The sequence below is a fragment of the Desmodus rotundus genome, chromosome 11 (genome assembly GCF_022682495.2).
Source record: "Desmodus rotundus isolate HL8 chromosome 11, HLdesRot8A.1, whole genome shotgun sequence".
In the NCBI taxonomy this organism is placed as follows: domain Eukaryota; kingdom Metazoa; phylum Chordata; class Mammalia; order Chiroptera; family Phyllostomidae; genus Desmodus; species Desmodus rotundus.
This window is the reverse complement of record NC_071397.1, coordinates 17,742,289-17,765,021: the sequence shown is the minus strand read 5'-3', so window position 1 is coordinate 17,765,021 and position 22,733 is coordinate 17,742,289. Positions and strand designations below refer to the sequence as shown.

The 22,733-nt window shown below is 44.3% G+C and overlaps 1 protein-coding gene across 3 annotated transcripts; it reads left to right on the top strand.

Annotated features, from left to right (window-relative positions):
• Positions 1-1,406: 1,406 nt before the first annotated feature.
• Positions 1,407-17,453, top strand: GCM1 (glial cells missing transcription factor 1). Of its 3 annotated transcripts, XM_024557652.4 has the most exons (7): positions 1,407-1,494; positions 3,782-3,977; positions 10,031-10,283; positions 11,308-11,420; positions 12,447-12,572; positions 14,478-15,151; positions 16,788-17,453. In XM_024557652.4, exons 2-7 carry the CDS (start codon positions 3,903-3,905, stop codon positions 16,942-16,944), a joined length of 1,398 nt encoding a protein of 465 aa, XP_024413420.3. In that variant the 5' UTR covers positions 1,407-1,494; positions 3,782-3,902; the 3' UTR covers positions 16,945-17,453. The 3 variants fall into 3 exon arrangements, with proteins under 3 accessions (XP_024413420.3, XP_053769998.1, XP_045049194.2); XM_053914023.2 differs by having other exon boundaries at positions 14,478-16,928; XM_045193259.3 differs by lacking the exon at positions 1,407-1,494 and having other exon boundaries at positions 3,765-3,977.
• Positions 17,454-22,733: the final 5,280 nt, after the last annotated feature.

The window sequence follows — 22,733 nt, the reverse complement described above, 5'->3', positions numbered from 1 at the left end:
CTGGCCTGCTCATTCTTTCCTCTGCAAGCTCTCTCTGTGATGGTTGCACCTTCCGGCAGGTACGACTTCGTGGGCTGCTGTGCACACCACACTTTCCATACCTCTTTACCTTTTCCCACAATATTGCCACAAACTGGAACACACTTTTCCACTTCCTGATGCCCTGACACATGTCTGTCTGCCCTTTAAAGGGCTGATCAGGCATCATGTTTGTGAAAGAAGTTTCCCCTGATCCTCTTCTCTCCAGAGTCGTAATTTCCCCTTCTACATTCCTTCTAGGCTGCCTCTAGTCTATGCATCAAGTTATCTTGGGCTTGTTTAGTGTCCTTTTTCATCTTTTCCCCTAGACTGAGCTTTTTGATTAATTTTTAATTTTTTTCAATTACAGTTTACATTCAATATTATTTTGTGTTATTCTCAGGTATACAGCATATTGATTAGACAATCATACACTTTCCAAGGTGTTCCCCCTGATATTTCTAGTCCCTAACTGGTAGACTAAACTTTTTTTTTTAAATACTTGCCCAAGGATGTATTTGTTGATTTTAGAGAGAAAGGAAGGGAGAGGGAGAGGGAGAGAAGGAAACTTCGAAGAGAGATAGAAACATTGATGGGTTACCTCCTGTACACACGCCGATCAGGGGTCAACCCGACAATCCTTTGTTGTATGGGCGGCTGACACTGCAACCACCCGAGCCATTCAGCCTAGACTAGACTGAATTTTTTTTTTTCCTTTTAGACTGAACTCCTTAATGGCTTTAATTGTCCCTGTATCTCCAGAGCCTAGCAGACTGCCTAGAAAATAGCAGATGAACTGAACTGATTTGGGCTGTGCCCAGACTACTGAGGACATCTCTGGAAGGGAGAATTGTGTTGGGGGAGGGGTGTCAGAATGCTCAGAAGTCCTGGAACACTCATTGTTAGGGGTAGGGTAGCATTTGGGTGTTTCTGGTTCACCAGCCGTTCGCTACCTGATATCTACCCTAGTAAATTCCATCAGCACCGCGTCTGTCTGTCCTCTGTGAGTGTGTGTGTGTTGCGCACAGGCAGGGCTAAATGGTGGGAGAATTAGAATCTACTGTAAATTCTGCCTTGGGCCTAACCTGTGACATTACCAGAAGGCAAACATCTGTGCTTCCTCTCAAGGTTCTCAATGTCCTGTTTTAGTTAAAATGCCCTATTCGCATAAAGGAGGGGAAAGTTCAGAGGCACACCATAGAATATTCATCACATTGCTGGCATTCTGAGAATTGGGTTGGTTAAGTGGCTCCCCCCTTGGTCCTACCTACCCCTGAGCCGGGAGCATCTAGATTTTGATTGGACTATTGCCAGAGCTCATTAGCATAATGTACCTTGACCTGGATTAGGGAACAGCAACTTCTGCCTAGAAAATGACCAAAACCTGCTGGGACTTGAACCAGAGATGAGGTTTTTATAACGCAGCATTGTCTACATCTACGCAGCATTGTCTACATCTCCATGAGAAGTCGGGAGGTAAGGAAGCCAGAAATCCTGAGAAGCAGCAAATCTAAGGGATGTGGTAACGGCCACCCCATTCTTACAGGTTTCCATTTGTTTTAGTGGGGGTTTGTTTTTGTGGTTTTTTTGGTGGAAATGATGAAAATTGAATGTACTTTGGCCTGAGTTGCTTTAAAAAAAGAAAGTCTTGACAAATTTGGATTTTTAATCCTGGAGGAAAGCTGAGTTTATTTATGTCTTACAGGCTGCAAAAACACTCTTTTCTTCTTTTCTATGTGTTGTTATCCTTCAGGGAAATACTAAATTAATGTTCATTTATTTGGCAAAAATTTATATCAGAAAAAATTTGAAAGCAAGATATTTGATTCCTCTCTCCTTAATTTCAAAACAAAAGAATGATGTCTATGTTAACTAAGCTTAAAATAATGTTTTTTATTTTAGAAAATGTAAATCTTATTTAAGTATTTTTTGGTTTGTTTTAATTTTTAGAAAAAAATATTAACCTCTCCCAATTAGCTATATAACAACTTCTAGACCACTTGAGTTACTTTTGTTACTGTTCAAAGAGGTAAGTACATAAAACTGTTGTGATCACATTTTCGCTTGATATTTATGTCTCATATACTTGTTACCAAAGTCTTCTAAATCAAAGTCAGTCAGTAGCATCATTCCTTAATTAACTCAGTGTTTATTTTCCAAACATAGAATTTGATTTAAAAGTCCTGGGAATTTAATTTCGCGTGTCAGTGTTTGAAGTGGGACTTCATGTTCTTTGAGTGTGTGAATAATAGGTGAGAGGTGAGTGTGGATAGGTGGGGCAAGGATGTCTCTTCACCTCTGTTTAGCTTGTGATTTAATGGCCAGACTTCACTTACATGTTCATGTCAGCTGTCTTCTGGGTCCATACACTCGGTGCCTGACACACATTTGGGTCATATAAAGTCACACAGCTGAGGAAGAGAGCACACGGCACTGTTAGTCTAACTTACTGTTTGCGCTTATGACTGAATAGTTCTACATTAACATCGCCATGTCCCTTGTTCTCACAAGAGCACCAGTAAACGGTAATGAGACAGTATTTTTGATTTGTGGAGGGGAACGCATGCACGCAGAGAGCTGACCTAAGTTATACTCTGATTTTTGACTTCATGCGGTGCTGGAACCCCTAACCTTCACATTGTTCAGGGGTCAGCTGGGCCTGTAAAACCTATGTCACTTCACACTCTACTACCAAGCACATTTCATCTGCAAAATGATTAGTTTTTTCTCAAAAGAACAATTCAAACCAACTTTATTTCTTAATTTGTAAGTCTCCTTTAACTAATTATAATTAGAAACCAGACCAGTATTCCTGGGGCGGGGGGAGGAGGGGGAAGAAATGCAATTTGCACAAAAGTTTTGAACCTCTCTTGTTTAATATAATACAATTTAATTGAAGTAAAGTGAGAGAGAATTTTCTCGTGGGGGACAGGAAAGTGCTACTGCTAACAATGAAGTCAGAAAGCCTTGAAGAGTGCTTCAGGCTAAATGGCCAGAAACGCTGTTAGAGCCGCGGTTCTCATACGACGCCCCCCCACCCCCACCCCGGGAAAGCTTTGGCTGTGTCTCCAGATGTTTTCAGTTGTCACAACAAAGAGGGGTGGTTTGCCACCTAAAGGACCGAGACCAAAGATGCCGCTAAACATCCTACAGTGCACGAGGTTAACACCCCACAACAAAGAGTTATCATGTCCAAAATGTCAGTACTGCCGAGGTTTTAGAGGAATCTCATGGGAGCATGTCATTTGATAATATGTGAAGATATAAAATGCACACTGGATTTATTGAGGGGATCAAAATTAATCTCCAACTAATCTAGCAATTTAGATTTTAAAAATGCTATAAAGATTCATGTGGTTGTGATGTTCCCCTCCTGTAACTTCATCCACACCTTAGCTAATTTATGAAGGCGTTTCCGTGGAAAGAACTCCAAGCCAGCTTTCCCTCTCAAATGCAGGTATATTTATGGGGGAAAGGTCCTAACCACTGGCTGCAGGTGACGGCACTTGCACTAAGGGCTTCACAACCTGGGCTCAGCAGGGAGAGAGGCAGCCCAAACCTTTGGTTATTGCAGTGATCACTGTACTTCTGATTCCCAATGGTCAGGCTTTATTTCAGCAAGATCCCTACTGGCTTCCACATTTGACTTCTGTTTGTGTGTTGGTGATTACAGAAATGTCAATGAAATGTCTTTCAGTTAGACAAGCACTGATGTTTATCTCTTTAATGGTCAGTGTTATTATCATTTATTTTTTACCATCAGAAAACAGTCTCCTGGTCTAAGCTGCATGAATGGACTGATCCAATCATATTAAGAGCAAAATTCTTAAGCACTGCTGAGGGGAGTTGAATAGACGGAAATCGGTGGGTGACCTGACTTTATCATGGAACCTGAGGAATTTGATTCTGAGGACAAACGGATATTAAACTGGGATATTAATGATATAAAACTGCCACAGGTATGTACTTGCTGTAAGAATGTGTCTTCATTACAGGGTAGGGCGGGGCTAAAGTAGGTTTACAGTTGTTCGTATGGAAAAACAATACAATAATTAGCCTTGGCTGGTGTGGCTCAGTGGATTGCCGGCCGGAGAACCAAAGGGTCGCCAGTTTAATTCCTAGTCAGGGCACATGCCTGGGCTGTGGGCCAGGTCCCCAGTAGAGGGCACGCAAGAGCCAACCACACAAAGATGTTTCCCTCCGTCCCTCCCTTTCCTCCCTTCCTATCTCTAAAAATAAATAAACAAAATTTTTTTAAAAAGTCAAAAAGGAAAATAATGCAAAAATTAATAAATAATAATACAAGAATAAACTCTGTTTCCATGTACTCACAACTATAAACCTACTTTTGCCCCACCCTATGTTTCACTATGAAGCCTTAACTATTAACTTACTAAGACTTGGAAGGAAATTGGTGGGGGTCCCAACTGGGTAAACTCCTCCCCTCCCGAGCTTCATCTAGAAATCCCACTGAGGAATTTTAAAAGATGTCAAAACCTGTGATTTGAGTGGGTCTGTACTTACCAGACCCTGCCCCTACCCCTGCACCCCACCCTCGTTCCAGACTGCGGCACAGAAAATGCTACTTCCCTGCTCCTTCAAAGTTGGCTTGGCTCAGTTGCACCCGCCCCGGTTAGCTGAAAGAGTAAAATCCATGATAACATATTTGCGTGTAGATTACCTCTTCATACTGCACACGCTCCCATGCAACCATATTTGCTATAGAAGTGGCTTTAAATTAAATCTGTACTGGAAGGTCCAAATGACAGCTTGTGTGGGCTACAGCATGCTCCTCTGGACTTCATAAACACTAATACACCAATTTTGCATTTTGAAAGTTCGAATATAATCGCTTTAGGGTTTTCTTGAGGCAAGCAGGCAAATGTTGGGTGTTGGTTTAATTTTATTTTCATTAAATATGCTTACCACGTGGTCCCAGAAAGTGTCACACTCTCATTAATCCTCATTGTAATACTTGAGAGCCTTGAATCCCTAAGAAGGTACTTTTTTAAAAAAAAATCTGGTTGAAAATTGAGATGAGAATCAGTTCCTTTTACTCCTAAATAGTACCCACTTCAGAAAGAAGATGAGAGAACCCACTCCATTCTTAACACTGGCCAGTTTTTCTGAGCAAAATGACAGGCGTTCCAACAACACCACAGCAGACAAACACTCTGAGTCATTGTGTTCCTGAGTATGAGCAGTTTTCAGACTAAACCCAAGGCCAAAGCCACTAACTCACACAGCTGAGGTACCTATTTTATAGGGGGAAAGAAGATATACATGGGTTTAATTTGAAATGCAGACCAACCTAAAACCCCGTAAGTCAACTACACAGAGGTTACATCTCCAGTTCAGTTAAGTCTTAGATCGTGATTTTAGCCGGAAAGGTTTCTTTAGCTTTTGTAGGGGGTGAGCAAAGAATGATTAGCAAAGGCGAATTTTTTAGCTCTTTCTGTGAATTCATGAGACTAAATGTGATCAGAATCAGCCAGTTGTAGTAATCTTTGTGTTTTGGTACTAGAGAGGTAACAGGTATCAGATTCTGGATCTCTTGTCAATTATTACCGGCCGCATGATCTGGTCACACTGTATTAGTCTGATGCAGATACCCGTGATTTTGTCCTCTTTGTCCAGTTTTCTTGATCTCTTTAAACTTCCTGGGGCAGCCATAGTCAGTGGGTTTCCATGGTCACCTATATGGGCTTCCACGGTCATTGGTTCCCCTGCCATTGGGGCCAGGAATCTGCTGCTGCCATGTGCTTCCGGTGTGATGCGGATGGGACCCATACTGCACCAGTGGGAGCAGAGCTCTCTTCTGAGTGCCTGTCAGCAGGGCCCTTGCTTAGTGGGGTGGAGTGGGAAGTGGAAGGGAGATGAGAAAAGAGAAGTAGGTGACAGGGTTTGAAAGATGGGTAACTCTGGCTCACTTTCGTGTGGTCTGAGCAAGTTAGGAACTTTTTGTCCTTGTCTTGACCCCTTAACAAAGGAAGGAAATGGCGGGTTTAGCCAAAGCAGGAATTCTTGATTTAACTCAAAATCACTTTGTTGAATTGAATTTCTCTTTTTGATAACATTTGGAGTTTGGTTTTCAGTTCGCTCAGAAGAGATAAGTTCTTGAAAAGTTGTCTGTAAATCAGAATGTTGGTTGAATTGTTTTTCTGTGTTCCCCAAGTAACATCCAATTTTTCTTGTCTCTGATTTGCTTTGAGATGTATCTGTTTAATTTGGGAACATTTATTTACAAGGGATGACTAAGCTATTATAATTAAAGAAAACCTGGTGGGCAATGGCTTTATATGAAACTAGACTATGTTCCAAATGAAAACCAATTTTAATATAAAACATGATTATGTCAATATTTTTGATGTAGATATTATTTCAGAATTTTTATTTTAATTTGTTCATTTTATATAATAGAATATATTTAATTCTCAAGGCACTCTATTAAAACTTCAAGTGGTCAAGTAAATTAGAATGAGGAGAGTGTGAAGGGAGATCTCTGATTGCATAGTTTCCGAGCTTTTGAGCGAGTTAGAGGATTAAGTCTCTTAGTTAAACATTACGCACAGAAGTCATAGAAACATTAATTAAGCTCCCAATGATATTTCCAATGAGGTCATAAAATATAAATTAGTTAGATTCACATGTTGGAAAACTTAAGAATATTCCCCTTAAATTATAAGCTTCTTAACCAAGAGGAAAAACAAAGAGTTACTCATGAAAAGTTAGAAATTAAAATAAACAGAAGATCTAAAAAAACAAAAAGGAAAGAAAATATTTTGTGGAGATTTGCTAAATACGATTAAGAAATGATTATTCTTCCTTTTACATTTTAGGGCCCCTGTGCCTGAAATTTAAAAGGCTCTCAGAAATCATTGTCCTTCACTTCACACCTAAGTACTTTTGAGTTATTGTGACCTGGGTTTTCCTTAATTTCAATGTCAAAAGATCAAGGATTCCACAAAGCACCCAGGTCCAAAGACTGGGCATAAATAAATAGCCAAGAGGATAGCTTGAATATTTTACTCGTAGTAATTTTCTCAAGTCCATACTTTGTCAAAATCGTTGCATTAGTAATGATGCTGGAAACCTAGGGTACGAGTGCAGGGGCTGCTAAAAAAAATGTTTAAAAGACTGTAGAGTATAAAACGTATTGTGATCCCTAACACAAACCTCAAGAATGTTAAAATAACTAAAAACACAGAGTGTATTCTCCAAATACAATGGAATCATACTGGAAATTAATAGCAAAAGACAACAGGAAAATCTATAAGCCCATGGAAACTAAACAATATAGTTCTAAATAATCTATGGGTCAAAGAGGAAGCCTGCAGGGAGATCAAAATATACATTAAACTGAGAAAATGGGAGCAAGAGACAGACAGACACACAGACAGTGGAGGTCTTTTTTTCCCCCTTCAGGGAGCAGGGAGGCTACTTTGCCAGCAGCATCTGAGCTGCTCTCGTTAACACTTTCCCCTCCTCCCGGCTCCTGGGATTGATGCCGTTGACCAGGCTAAAGGCATCGCTCTCACCTCTCAAACATGAACCCCTCAGCTGTTCCAAGTCTGCCTTGCCCTGTCTCTGCTACCCTGACAACTGTGCTTTGTGTCTGAGTAATTCAAATCCGCCAGTAGATTTTACAGCCCAAACTGTTAGACAAAGATACACATTTCAACCTGCATTTTTATTATTTCAGAAGATAAAGTGTTATGCTTTCTATGGCATTTCTGTGAAGAAAACAAGAGAGCCTTGTTTGGAGCTTAGATAAAAAGGCAGAGGAGAGAAGGTGGGTGGAGAAAGCAGGAGATGGGGCTGCCTGAGCTATTTCTCCCACGATGGGGCGCTGAATTTTATCCCGCTCAGAATTCCCGAGACATGGAGGGGGAGAGAGGAAGACCTGGAAGAAGCATACGGTCTGTTCAGCTTCTGGGCCTAACTGTGCCTCTTTCCTGGAACTCTAATGTAGCTGCTGAGAGGGGACTGCTCCTCGGGGGGGGGGGGGGGGGGGGGGGGGGCCACACTCTGTGACTTGTGTCCTTTCACCCCTCTCTTCTGAGCCAGCACCGCTTCCCATAGCACAGCAGGCACTCCAGCAAGCGAAGGGCCAGCTGCTGTCAGCGCCCTGAGCAGGCTGGTGGTGGAACCGGAGCAGCACCCATTAAGCTTGTTTTGTAGGTGCTGGGACTCCTGTCTAGCATTTGGCCTGGCGAGGTTTAAAGCATGAAGTGACCTCTCCGTGGGCCTTTCTTCCCCTGAAAGCTGTGGCTCCTACAATCACCTTGGCTCGCTGTGAGTGGCCCTAGGTTTAGTAGAGTAACAGCTAATGTCGATGTGGAACTTGCTATGTGCCAAACACAGTGTTAAATGTTTTGTGTGTTTTAGCAGATTTGGTCCTCATAACCTCCCTGTGGGGTAGGCACTCCTGGTACAGAGAGGAAACCGGCTCTGAGAGGGCAAGGAACTGTGTAAGACTCACACCCAGGCCATCTGCCTCCACTGGCCTTGCTCTTAGCCAGGAATTGGCAAACATTCCTGGTAACGTTTGCCAATTGGTAAAGGGCCGCATAGTAAATATTTTAGGTTTTGTGGGCAATCCAGTCTGTGCCATCACTACTCAGCTCTGCCTTGGTGGTATAAAGTATTCGTGGGCAACCATCAAATGAAGGGACATGGTTGTTTTCCAATAAAACTTTACTTATAAAAACAGACAGTGGGTTGGATTTGGCCCATGGGCCCTAGTTTACAGACCCAAGTTCTTAACCACTAACCTCTCATGTACGTAAAACCTCTCCTATTTCCTTAGACCTACCTTAGCTCCTGTGACATTTCATTCAAACCGCAGCTATTGTTATGGGAGGCTTACAGACCTGCCCTTTACAGCACTGTTTGAAGTGTGTTTTATCAATGTTCCCATTTCAGAGAAGAACAAACTGAGGCTTAGGAAACCAAAATAACTTGCCCGGAGTCTCAGGTTACAAAGTTCTTTGGCATGTTCTAAACTTGAATTTTATCTCGATCAACACCGGTAGTACCCTGATCATTCCTTCTGGTCTGCCTAGAATCTTCTAGTCTGATCTTCTGGAATGTTCTTAATGAACAATGTTCTCATGGCATGGCAGGTCTCTGGAAGCTGTGGGGATGACATAGCCCAAGGCTGATGCCTGAGATTGCTTAATAATTCTCACTCTAAGAACCAGGTGGGATCTGTCGAATGGAGCGTCTCTGAACCAAAGCAGGGCGTAAGGAATGTGAGCCACGCATCGGTGACTAATATTTAATTATCAGAACTACTCTCGAGATACTCAGGTCTTGTCATCCCTATTACACACGTGTACGGAAAGCCAAATAACTTAGGCTCTAGTGACTGAGCGCCTTAGTGTCGTTGGATGTTCACGCACAGGGAATAGTGCCAGTCCTGGGCGAGAAGAGAGGCCCTTCTGGTCAAAGTCAACTCTTCCTTACTCTTCTCCCTGTTTGAGGCACATGGCTCCGGGAGTAGAGAAAAGGGAAGAAAGTCTCCCCAGGGCAGGAAGCAGCGCTCCGAATCCTCCTGCAGCAGGGCTCTCCGGGCTTCCCACTGCTGGTGACCTTGCCTAAACCCTATCGTTCTTATAAGGAAACTGCTCTGTGGTAGGAGATAGTATCTCACTATCCTGCCCCAAGGATTTCCGCACTGTGTCACAGCAATACTACTTCACCCTCCAAAAGTCTTAGTGAGAGTGGTCCCAACTCTTATCACCAAGGGTTAGAGAAACAGCCATGCGGTGGGACTCGGGGGCTGAACCCCAGCTCACTGCGGTCCGGGCAGCAGAGGTTCAGTAGACACAGCAGTCATGTCGCTGCTCCTGTGCTGAGTTCTCAGGTCTCCCTACCTGAATTGGACCCAGGTTGGTCTCTCACCTAGCCCTTGAGTGCCGAAACGACCTTCGTGTCTATTGGCTCCGCAGTGATGGACAGTTGTGTCTTGTAGCTTAAAACATAATAATACTCTTCGTGTTTCTGTAAGGATGTGAAAAAGACTGACTGGTTCCAAGAATGGCCGGATTCCTACGAGAAGTTCATCTACAGCGCAGAGGACAGGAGCGCGCAGAGGCATCTGAGCAGCTGGGCCATGCGCAACACCAACAACCACAACTCGCGCATCCTCAAGAAGTCCTGCCTGGGCGTGGTGCTGTGCAGCCGGGACTGCTCCACCAGGGAGGGCCGCAAGATCTACCTGAGACCTGCGATCTGTGACAAAGCCCGGCAGAAGCAGCAGAGTGAGTAGGGCTCGCTGGCGTTCATTCAAAGGCTCCTGCCCAGATGCGCCACTGCTTCCCAGCACATCCCAAGGGCCCAACCTTCACACTGGAGTGTGGTGGAGACCAAGGTGTTCCTATGTAGAACATATTAAGGAGAACCAACCACCCCCCTTGTGCCCCGAGGGGGGACTGCCCCACAGGTCTGCCGTGGCCAGAGCACCCACATTGAAACTGCTCCCTTGGGTTAAGGCACCCGGCTCAAGGCCTCTGTTAAAAGGAAGATGCCTCACTTATAGGACTAACACTAAATCCTCGGTGCACCCATGTAAAGTTTAGGCAAAAGTTGTTTTTTAGACTCGCCCCCTGACCTCTCAGGGAATGGGTCCCTGTATGATCTCAAGCGGTGCTTTGGTTCAGTGGGAGCACTGGGACTAAACTTAGGGTTAGACTGATTCCATGATGTTTAGGTTCATGCCATAATCACATGCTGAAATACGTGCTCATTTTGGTTTTTTATCGTATTTATCAGATTGTGAAATCCATTCAACATTCCCTGTGACTTGCTGACTTCAGATCTCAAGTTACTTCACGTTCTTTCCTTGTAACCTGTCTTCCAGATTTGCTCTCAGGGCAGGGTCCAACACCAGTCATTTACACTTGAGTGGAGATTTGGTAGCTGTGTTCTCTGTCCCGTGTGGCTTTGGCCCTTGCCCCTGAGTTCTAATCGTGAAGTAAAAGAACTTTTTCTTCTTCTCTACAAGAATTTCAGGTACCAGTAAATAACTAGGGAAGGATTTTCTGCTCAGAGGAGCTGCCCCCTAACCTGTGAAATATCCCATTCTATAGGTTGCTTCCTCTGTCCACGTGTGAGACTGACCTGGGCCATTATGGTGGCCAGGCTTCTCAGGGCCAGGTGTAATGCCCAGTTGCTGGCCTGTGCCCAGGTGTGCTCTCTGCGGTCCAGGAGTCCGGGCTGCGCACACTCAGGAGTCAGCTGGCATGGCTCAGCCGGGCGAGGTCACCATCCTCTGCTCTTTTGCAGGGAAACGCTGCCCCAACTGCGACAGCCCTCTGAGGCTACTCGCTTGCCGAGGCCACGGGGGCTTCCCGGTCACCAACTTCTGGAGACATGACGGACGCTTCATATTTTTCCAGGTTGGATTTTAGTTAGAGTGTAACATGCATTTCTCTTTAATTCAAGAAATGTTTACAGAGCAGGAGGAGGAGTCTTATACCAGAGATGCCCAGGTGAAGGAGACCTGACACCAACCACGAGGCACACTCTGGGCAAGCGAGTGTCTGCACCCCACACCTCGACAGAGGTGCCGAGCCCTCAAGGGTAGCTGGCTGCCTCTGGCTCGGGCCCCTGAGGGGTTAGCGATCTGATCATACTCGGTTGGCAGCCCTGCCTCACGTGGCAGCCTCCAACAAGCCCCAGAATAACCTCTAGCTCTGACTTCTACAGGGCTCTGTGTACTGAAACGCTTTACTCCCCTAAACCCCACTTTTCTGTGACATCTGCATATTAAGAAGTAAACGTGGGGACGGTGCTATAAGCAGTGGTAAGGAGCCGTCTCTCCCAGCAGACTGCCTGGGTTTGAATCGGTAGAGTGCTGGCAATCCTGCCCTCCAGAGAGAAAATGTTCTGATTTGTAGGGGTTGCCAGTTCCAGTGCTAACACTCTTCTTATCGAGGCTGGTTTCAAGCTGTTGGCTGTTTTTAACAACCAGCTCACGGGCGTCCCCACATTTTTAACGAGTGGCTCGCAGCTTGGCCAGCTCCAGCACGTTTTGAATCCCAGCTCACCCAGTAACTAGGGGGAAGTGACCCTGTTGCTGTAATCTCTCTGTGCCTTGATTTCTCATTCTATGAACCGGAGATGAGAACGATGGCGTGTGCATTCAGGGCTGTGCTGAAGGTTAAGTGAGATCGTGTGCAATAGGCATTGCTCGTTGTCCCTATGAATATGGCTTTGCCACGGGGGTGAGAGACAGAGCATCGTAAACAAAAACGGGCAGGCCAGAAAGCACAGGGTGGACGTGGGAGGCACGTAAAAGGCTTAGCCATCCTTGTTACAATACTCAGCTGTAGCAACACACTGTCAGATGGCAGGGCACAGGGGAAAATTGTACACACCAGAAGTACCATCGGTTACTTATTTTATCTCCTGTCTCCTTTAAGTCAAAGGGAGAACATGATCATCCAAAACCTGAAACCAAATTGGAAGCCGAGGCAAGAAGAACAGTGAGGAAAGTGCACACTTCATCTTCCTCTGTCTTGAAGCTGAACAGGGGTGCAGAGGCAAAGGTAACCTTTCCCCCCGCGTGCTCGAAACAGCCTGCAACTCACCACCCGTTACCTACAAATGAGAGCCAGAAATCATTTCCCGTCAAGCTCATCTATAAGCAGGCATCTGCCACAGAAACGGAACCCAAGGTTTTCCGCTTAATGTCTACCATCTCTGTAGCATGCTCGCAATTGTAAATTCTGTATAATTTTGGAAGCTTCTTCCCTACTACAACGAAAAAGAGATTGGAATTAGCACTTAACCTATATTTGGCATTCTATATTTTAGTTCTGATAGACACAAAATGGACTAAAATGATCTCCACAAATATTAGCCTCATGCTTTCCCCACAAATTTTCATTTTTCCCTAAAACATCACAGCTGAGCCTTCAACAACACAGGGGTTGGGGCTGCAGACCCGCCCCCCTGCCCCCCGCCCCAAGCAGGTGAAAATATGCGTGTAACTTTTGACAACCCCAAAGATGAAGTTGTCCCTTGGTATCCATAGGGGATTAGATCTAGGACCCCTCATGGACACCAAAATCCAGAGATGCTCAAATCCCCTGTATAAACTGGAGTAGATCTGTGCAGACAGGTGGTCCTCTGCATCCACTGACTCCCGACTTCAGATCCAAAATAGGACAGCTGTTTATTGGAAAAATCCACAAGCAAGTGGATCAGCGCAGTTCAAGCCCATGCTGTTCAGGGGTCACCTGTACTTCCTTAGCACTTTAGCAGATGACATAACAAGGCCGTTTCGGAAAACAGCAGTCATCAGGGTGGGGGTTGGGAGGGTGTGGTATGAAGTCCATGCATCATGGGGTTATATTGTACTATAGGTTTTTCTGCTCAATCGTGATAGTAAGTCCTATATTTTCCTACTGTTCAGTGCTCCACATTTCTGTTCAGGAGGGCGGAAATGGAGCCAGTCCATCCCTGGAGGCTCTAAATGTACTTTACATTTTAAAAAATATATAACTTGTGTCTCTTGTCAGGAAATGTAAGCCCCAAATTCAAATAACTGGCCCGTCATCCCTTCTCCCAGCCACGGGACAAGTTGAAGGGCATTTCTTCCCACTCACTCTTCCCTGGTCTCAGCCTCTCCCCACCCCCCATCCTCTTATCGGGTAATAGTTTTCCCTAAACAAGAGGATTACTTAATTCTCAACTAGATTCTTTTTCAATGATTAATGGGAGAACAATATACTTCCTCCATTTATAAAAATGTATTTACCACTTCATGCTCTAGAAGCCCTATTTATGATTCAGCAAAATGACTTTATAGAAAAGTCTTGAGAAAATAAAAATAACAACCCTAATGTCTTGGACTCCACACAGCACTAAAAAATGAAAAGTCAAGGAGGGAAATGTGTGAGAGAGAGAGATGGCGGGGGGAGGGGGGTGGAGAGAGAGAGAGAGAAAGAGGAGATCCCCTGAAAACTCTACTGAGTCCAAAATAAAGCTTTGAAGCTGTAGTTTCACTTTTTTTCCTTTTTTAAAAAATTTTTATTGTTATTCAATTACAATTATCTGCATTCTCTCCCCATCCCTCCACCCCACCCCAGCCAACCTCCCCCACCTCCACCCTCCCCCTTAGTTCCACTTTTCTTAAATAGCCCTTCTAAGTTCCTCCCAGAGGATTTAGGATGTCAGGTCTTCCCCTGAGGGCGAAGCATTTACACAAGCTCAGGGTGGAGCAGAGCGCCGTGCAGCTCTCCCCGGTTAGTGAGGCTACAGTGGAATTGGAGGCAGCCTTTGCTTCTCTGGTCCCAGGTGGTCGTGGTGGTGCTGCTCTGCGTGTTAGGGCTTCAGCTCGTAAGGAACGAGGCGACGTACCCATGAGGGCAGAGCAACTCGTGGGTGCCTGGGGTAGGTGTGTCAACTAGCCTAACTTATTAACATGAACTTTTCACTTTCCTTTCCAGTCTGTTCCAGCAGAAACACAGAATTGGGGGAGTTTACCTTTAGCTTGGTCTTTCCAGGAAGGCATCCAGGTGCCTGCTGGTGACAGTGGACATTTAATGGCTAGCACCCCCCCGCAAAAGTCACCGAATGATGGCTTGTTTAAGAGTTACAATATGGGGGGAACCACTGACCTGGCAGACCCCACTGCTTCCATGTGCCCCACTGAGCTCTATGAGAAGTGCAAAGTGCCCAGCGGTCGGGTCTACGGTAGCGGAGACCTGCTTCAGCCTTCTGTCTCTGGAGTCCGCTCTGATTACAGTGATCTGCAAACATGGAACAAAAACGCCGCTTTGGGGAGAAATCCTTTCAACGACAGCAGTTGCCCCAGTTACCCTTTTCCTCAGGCTGGCTGGTCTTATGACTTCTCCCCTTCCCAGAGCTCTTTAGAGCCCCTCTCTCAGCAGATTCCAGTGGAGCCCCCTGCAGCCAAAACTAGCTCTCATCCATCATGGCCAAATCCGGGGGGTGATCTTTATGAAGAGAAGGTGCACGTGGATCTTAACAGCTACTACCCTCCCACCACGGGCCACTCGCCTCAGGAAGACCCTTTTCTCTTTACCTACACCTCTTACCCGCACCATCAGTACACGCTGCCGGGCAAGAGCGGCAAGTGGAATTTTGATGAAGACATGAGGTACGTGAGTTTGGATCATTACAACAATGAAATGCTTCTGAATCTCTGTCCCTTAAGATGATCTAGATCTGAACCCTTGCACATCGTTAGTAGAAATGTAGTTTGGTGCAGTCATTATGGAAAACAGTATGGAGGTTTCTCAAAAAATTAAAAGAACTACCATATGATCCAGCAATCCCACTTCTGGGGATATGTCTGAAGGAAACAGCATCACTATGTCGAAGGGACTGCCAGCATCCCCGTGGCCGTCGCACCATTATTTACAATAGCCTAAGTACCCACTGATGCACGAGGGGATAAAGGAGGCATCGTGTATATAGACAAACAATGGAACACTATTTAGCCAGAAAAAAGAAGGAACTCCTGCCATTTGTGACAGCAGTGGATGGACCCTGAAGGCATTATGCTGAATGAAATAAATCAGACAAAGAAAGATTCACTTATATGTGGAATCTAAAAAAGGAAACCCAAATTCTAGAAACTGAGATCAGATTCATGGGGTCCAGAGGCAGAAGGTAGGGGTGGGCAAATGTAAATACGGCTTCTGGATAAAAGCCTATAATCAGATATATGTTTTGCAAATACTGTTTCCCAGTTTTCGTATCCTCTTTATTCCATGGCTACAAAGATATTCTCTTATGTTTTCTTCTAGAAGTTTTTATATTTTCAGTTCTTACCTTTAGGTGAGTGTTCCCTTTCTAATTAATTTTTGTATATGGTGTGAGGTAACCGTGGTTAAGCTTCATTTTAGTGTTGAATGTGGATATTAGATTATTTTAGCACCATCTGTTGAATCAAAGTTTCATCATAGTCTTTGGTTAAATGAGTATCTAGAATTGCTGTTTTTATGAATTGCTTACAGCTGGCTATTTGGTATACTATAATTATATTTCCCTTTTTAGACAACAGTTAGTTTCTCCTACAGTTGATAACTGTCTCATTGCGTTGCTTAATTTCCTATATAACCAACAATAGTTTATCCTCAAACACTGCCCAAGTGATAAAAATCCTTTTCTTTATGGTAACTCATATTTTTCTTAAAATACTGCTCTATAGTCTTCTGGCCTCCAGCATTACTGTTGAGAAGTCTGAATGTCATTTTGTTTTCTATAGCCTACTCCTTCTTTTTAGGCGCTTTTAGGATATTTTTATTACTCTGGTTAAGTGAAATATCATGATAATGAGTGTTGGTGTGGGTCTTTTTATTTTTTGTTCATTGTACAGGACACTTCTTGATACTTTTTACTTGGTCATCCAGATATTTCAGTTCTGAGAGATGCTCTCATTCGTTCGTTTATTTTTTAAAAAATAACTGTCACTGTGAGCATGGCTATGTCACTGGGGCCTTGAGGGTGGCACCATCTGGCCCCTGCACACCAGACTTGATCTGCTCTTGGTGTGAAACTCACAGAGAAACATAAATTCCTAACAACATAAAGTGGTACTGGAACAGTAAGAATCAGCGATTCTGTATGGGAAGCTGCGGGAGATGTCGTTTACTGCAATCTTGATGCCTGAAGTTAGGAAAAACTTGAACAAACAAGACAAATTTGGTGCTTTGGAAAGTGTGAAAGCTGCTAATGAACTCTATCCTCCTCTGTCGGAGAGATAACTGAGCTTCATGAACCTCTTGCAGAAAATCCAGGACTCGTCAACAAATCTTGTTAGGACGCTGGTTGGCGACCGAGACGACACTGAGTGACCCTGCAGAACCGCACGCTCTAAGGAGTGAAGAAGCTCGTGAGAAATACGTAAAATCTCCCGTGGAGCGGAAATGGGAACCCCCTAACTAAAGTAGTACGGAACAACTTAATCTAGCATAGTTCTTTTAAGTTAGTGGTGGAGAGAACATTTAAAATAGCAACTTTTAGCAGTACTAAGGGCAAAAGAAACTACCTAAAACAATGCTACTGCGAGAAAACACCCCTTAGCTTTCTCATGCTGGCAGATGAACACAATAGGCATCTTTTTCATAATACCCTATAATTTTTAGGCTAAGTTACAGTTATAATATTCAGAATTCCTGAAATTACCTGTGCTATCAACTAGTTATAAAATTATATAATGCAAGAATAGTATTGTCATAAGCCTTATATAATGTAACTTGCTTATTACATCCATCTCTGGATTTGGGTCAAAATACTCAACAATCTTTCCACTGGAAATAACTGGCAGTGGAAGCGTCTTTACTTGTTATACAATGTTAGATGACAAACAATACTACCTTAATTTTGTAATATGCTGTGTTAGCTGATGCTATTTTTATACAGTGAAGCAATGGCCTTGCAGGAAAATAAGTATAATAGCCTAATAAAATATTCAACTTCTTCATTAAAAATAATAACTGCCTCTTCTCTTTTTTCTGGTTCTCTTTTTGGAATTTCTCTTAGTGGGGTGTTGGGTGCGACCAGTTTTCGCGGGGCGCCTCCTGATGCCCTCACCTAAGCGCGGTGCTCACGCTGAGCCACGCCGACTGTCTCAGCTGTGTTCAGCGCACGTTGGTTGGTCCCAGGAACCACGCCTGGGTGTAGAGAAAGTTACAAGACATAATACCTGGCTGAAGGGATCCAGGTCTATGAAGGTCAAGATAAGATACAAATAGAAAAATATGAAGGACAACAAAAAATGGGAACATGGATATTACTAGTTACTACAGCACTGAAGTGTATTTTTTATAACGTCGTGATCCGTGTGTGTGACCCAGACATACCCGGTTTAGCACTTGACTCAGTGCAAGGCTCCTAGAAACACCCAGTGTGTGTAACTAACAACGGCCCAAATGTAAAGAAATATCAAAAGCTAATCAAAACCAACAGTGGAGACAATTATTCTGACTTTAGTGAACAGGTAGTAAGAATACAATGTCCAAAGTAGGAACATCATAATCTTTTAGTTCAAGGTGGCAGAACATATTTATGCTTTTGCCACCTGTTCCTGAGATCTTATTAATGTCAGTAACAAAGTACAAAAATATAATTAACTCACGAGCCACCAGAACATAAAGGAGATAATGAGTATATCAGAGATGTTGGCAAATTTCTGGGCAGTGGGAAGTGGGTGGGATGCATATTGACCTCCAGGAGGCTCAGAGGTGAGATGGCCGAGGCAGGACTCTGGGGGTCAGGTGGGGGGGAGCGGAGAACGTCATGTCACTGAGCTGAAGGGTAGGAATGAGGGGAGGGGGTGCTGAAGGGAAGGGGGTGCTGAAGGGGAGGGGGTGCTGAAAATACTGCCAAAACTTGGAGGTCCTACAGATCCCCGCTACCAGTCAGGCCCTCTCAGCAGGTGTTCATCCAAACACAGAACCTAGGGAATAAAAAATCATAAAACCCAAGAATTGTCTCCAAAGACATGGAATTATTTATTCTAGGAGAGCTAAAGCTTCTACTGGGGCACTTGTTCCCTAGAATAAAACCCTTCTCATGCTTGCCTTTTGGGGGCCAAGCTCTGAAGGCATTCTAAAGCAAAGACTGCTTGGCATCTGGTCTTGATGCTGGAAATGTAAGCCCAAGGATAAGGACAAATAATTCTTGCCCACTATGTGGCCCTGCAGTGACCTATTTCTATGGACTCAATAATGTTAACAGTGTTCGCTGGTTTCCAGCTTTGAAAATTAACCACAGCCCTAGCTGGTGTGGCTCAGTGGATTGAGTGCCAGCCTATGACCTGGAAGGTCACAGGTTCAATTCCCAGTCAGGGCACATGCCTGGGTTGTGGGCCAGGTCCCCAGTTCGGGGTGTAGGGGAGGCAGTCAATCAATGTTTCTTTCACATGTGTTTCTCTCCTTCCCTTTCTCCTTCCCTTCTCTTCTGTCTAAAAATAAATAAAATCTTTTTTTAAAAAAAGAAAATTAACCACACAAATTACAAAAGACCTATAAAGGTTAAGCACAGAACATAACAGTTGTGAAGGCGCAGTTAAAAGTCAAAGTGAAGCTGGACCTGGACATCAGGCCATGGTTGGAAGGTGGCCATGAGTCTTGGCAGCCAACTGGCCCCTCCAGGCTCGTAGGACGAGTGAGAGAGGGTGACCACTCAAAAATGGGGTGAAGGGAGTGTTGGGAGAGATGGAGTGGAGGGACAATAATTGCCCGTGGTGACTGAGGGAAAAGGAGTGGATGATCTTTACAACCGGAACCAATTCCCAAACTTTCGCCCTTACGTTCAAAACAGAATGAATACTTGTCCAGCTTCTGACCAGAAGGTCTCTGGCCCTGGGTGATTTCGTGATTTATTCTTCCATCGTGCAAATATTTACATAAAGGCCACCTCCAGAACAGTCTTTCCTGGACCAGAAGAGAAGAAGCATAGCCCATGCATTTCTTTTTCTAGCTACCTTTCTCCCTGCTGGGAAAAATATTATTTTGGAACTCTAAGCATCCTCTGCTAAGCCTTAGGGATTTTTTCGTCTGTCATGAGAACTTGTGTTTCCTTTGGTATAAAGTAAAATACAATAATTGGACAGTAACCTGGAGACACAGCATTCTTGGGGCTGACGCAAGGTGAGATGTGAAGGACTGGGAGTTCTTGTCCCTTCACGCACCTTCTGTGTGACTTCGTGCCAGCACGGAGTTCCCTTCCTGTGCACAAACAGGAATGGAACGCCATCCTCTCTAAGAGAAGTAACTTGTAGTCAGTCTGGGGCTCTTTATATGCCCTTGGCAGACCTTTTGCGGACTGTCCTGTTGCCACCTCTTGGGTCCCCTTTGGTTTTGCTCTGGTTCTAAGGGAGATGGAGAGCATCCCTTTGAGGAAGCGAAGTCCACAGTTCACGAGCTGTTGAAAGTCCATTCTGAGATGCTGGAAACTTTTCACAAAGGTTGGGAGAGAAGGTTGCCATATGTTGCCATGTATAATGTGTACTTTTTTTGCCCAAATTTTTGAGGGAGATAAGGATGCGCATTATACATGGGTATAACAATACTGTGTCTAATGTGCACAAAAACATGGATGTCCATTATACATGGCAAAATATGGTAAATTCTGTGGTATTTTTTATTGAGAACACAGAATGTGCCAGACATTGTCCCAAATGCTTTCTGTACATCACTTTATTTAGTGCTCAAAACAATGATGCAGAAAGTGGTATTGTCTTCATTATACAAAAAAGAAAATTGAGCTCTGAGATGTTGTTAACTGACAAGGGTACCCAGGGGGTGGTACTGAGTAAGGGTTAGTTAAGAGTGTGAACCTTACTCTTGTCTATGAGCATGAGCCTTCGTGGGGCGACGGGGGGGAACTGGGGAGAAGTTGATCAAAATGGGTCCAACTCGCAGTTAGAGGGTGACAAAGTTCTGGGTTTCTAATGCACAGCTTTATATTATACTTCACAATACCGCCTTATATCCCTGAGAGAGGCCAAGAGACTAGATCGTAAACGTCCTCACCACAAAAAAGAAGATGGCCATTATGTGACATGATAGACGTGCTAGCTAATGTTACAGTGGTAATCGTATTGCGGTATTTACATGTACGAACTCAACACATTGTAAGGGGTATAACCTTTAAGATGATTTCCAGAATGCCACATGGCAGTTACAGCTCAAAATGCAAACAGCAACAACAGCGACCAAACCATTACCCAGTCCTGCTGGGTGCCTGTGTCCAGTCTCCTGGATCCAAACTGGACGTGTCTTCTGTCTCTTACTCGGGAACCTTCTCATAAGGTGTCGCTTGTGCAAGGACTACCCTCTCTGTCTGGTTTTCAGCTCCGGGGTCTGAATAAGTCACCCTCAAAAGATTTAAAGCCTGCCCTCTTAGCAGGAACCCCTAAACACAATAATCTGGCCCGGGAGTGACTTGAATGGTTGGAAATCTACTTTGCCAGGACAATGGGGAAATATTCTAGGACTGGTATGTGTTAAACGGGTACTCCTCTAATTGTACTACATCAGGTTGGTCCTGCTGGTTTTGTAGTGAATAGTTCACATTTATTGCATACCTACTATGTGCTGGGTTCTACGTGAAGGGCCATTTGTTTGTTTACCCATTTAGGACTCACAACGACACCATGAAGTCAATGCTATTACCATCACTTTCATTTTACAAGTGGCAAAACTGTGGCTCAGAGAAAGGTAACTTTCCTGGGGGCATTAAGCTTATTACTTGGCAAAAGCAGGATTTGAGGTAGTTCTGCCCCTCAGCCTGTGCTGTCAAACACAATAGCATTTTCTGTGTGGTCTCACAGCTCAGCAATGCGCAAAACCTTGGGAAGTGGGGGAAGTTGCTCGTTTGTTTGTAAAGGAGGCGGGTGACTCCCAATAGTTGCCATGAAAAGTCTTGGAGGGGAAGGCTCGTAAAGGGAAACAATCGCTCCCCATCTCTCGGGAAACACCACAGAAGGAAAAGTCAAAACACACTACAATCCCTACATAAGCCATTTGAAATAGAAAACAGTAAGCCAACCTGATTCTAACCAAAAAATGTTTTAAATATTGAAATATAAATTAGGGGATGAACATTTATTCCTTGAAGAGTTTCTTAGCACTGGCCAGCATAGTTCAGTTGGTTGAGTGTTGGCCTGTGAACCGAAAGGTCACCAGTTCAATTCTGGTCAGGGCACAGACGTGGGTTGCAGGTTCAGTCCCCGGTCCGGGCATGTTCGAGAGGCAACCATCGATGTTTCTCTCCCTCTCTTCCCCTCTCTTCTCCCTCCCTTCCCCTCTCTCAAAAAATAAATAAATATTTTTTAAAAGAGCTTTTTAAATTCTGAAAAGAATATGCCATATGAGTCTTTTAAATAACAAGCTAAAATTCACTACAATAAACACAATTTCAATGCAATTTTTCTGACAAAAGAGAGGCCATGGATAATATTTCTATAGCTTTCTCATATTCCAGAATTGGAAAGTTCAGCCTCGGGAGCCGAGGGGCTTTGCCGAAGGTCCCTGAGGGAGCCCGTGGTGAGACTCGGGACGAAACGAGGCTTTCCCAGATTGTAACCACTGTCCTAAAACAGGCGTGACAGTGTCCCGATTTATCTGATACCCTCCTCTGTGTATCTAAGCACACACCCTTCTCTAGCCTATGAATACAAATGCCACCATGTTTATAGGACAGTCACCTCAATTCTATGAAAAAGCGTGTATGTGTTTTTACCATTTTCTAATATTCCTGAAATTAGGATGCCTCTCTGTACTTATATATCTATGTGTTATAGTGAGGTATCTCTTTTCCTCTTTTGTTAACCCCCTAAAAACTACCACCTAGGTATGAAGGGCCTGAATGCTCTCAGCAGCCCACATGGTCCCCACCGGAAGTGCAGTCCTGGGTGGCATTCCTTTCCCACGTATTTCCCAGAGTCCCCATGCACTGTGTGACACACATAACCCAGGGGTGTCTTAAGCACACTTGTTTGGGTATCAGGGACAGTCCGTCGATCCACCTGCTTTGTGGCCGTGTCCTGACTTTTGTGGCACCCTGGGGTGAGTGGGAGGGGCGGCTCACCGACGACCACTATTTGCCGCTCCCTGCATCTCTCTGGCTGCTGCTAAGCTCACTCACATTGGACAGCTTCTTCCCGTCTGTCGTGGCACCACCAGGGCCTCTGCCCACATCTCCTCCACTGTCCCCTGGCCTGTGAG

Bases quoted from the DNA above. Each gene is read 5' to 3' on its own strand.
- GCM1 (XM_024557652.4), top strand. From the start codon at position 3,903: ATGGAACCTGAGGAATTTGATTCTGAGGACAAACGGATATTAAACTGG. The intron at 3,978-10,030 runs GTATGTACTTGC...TGTTTCTGTAAG, and splicing joins ATGATATAAAACTGCCACAG to GATGTGAAAAAGACTGACTG. The intron at 12,573-14,477 runs GTAACCTTTCCC...TTTCCTTTCCAG, and splicing joins ACAGGGGTGCAGAGGCAAAG to TCTGTTCCAGCAGAAACACA.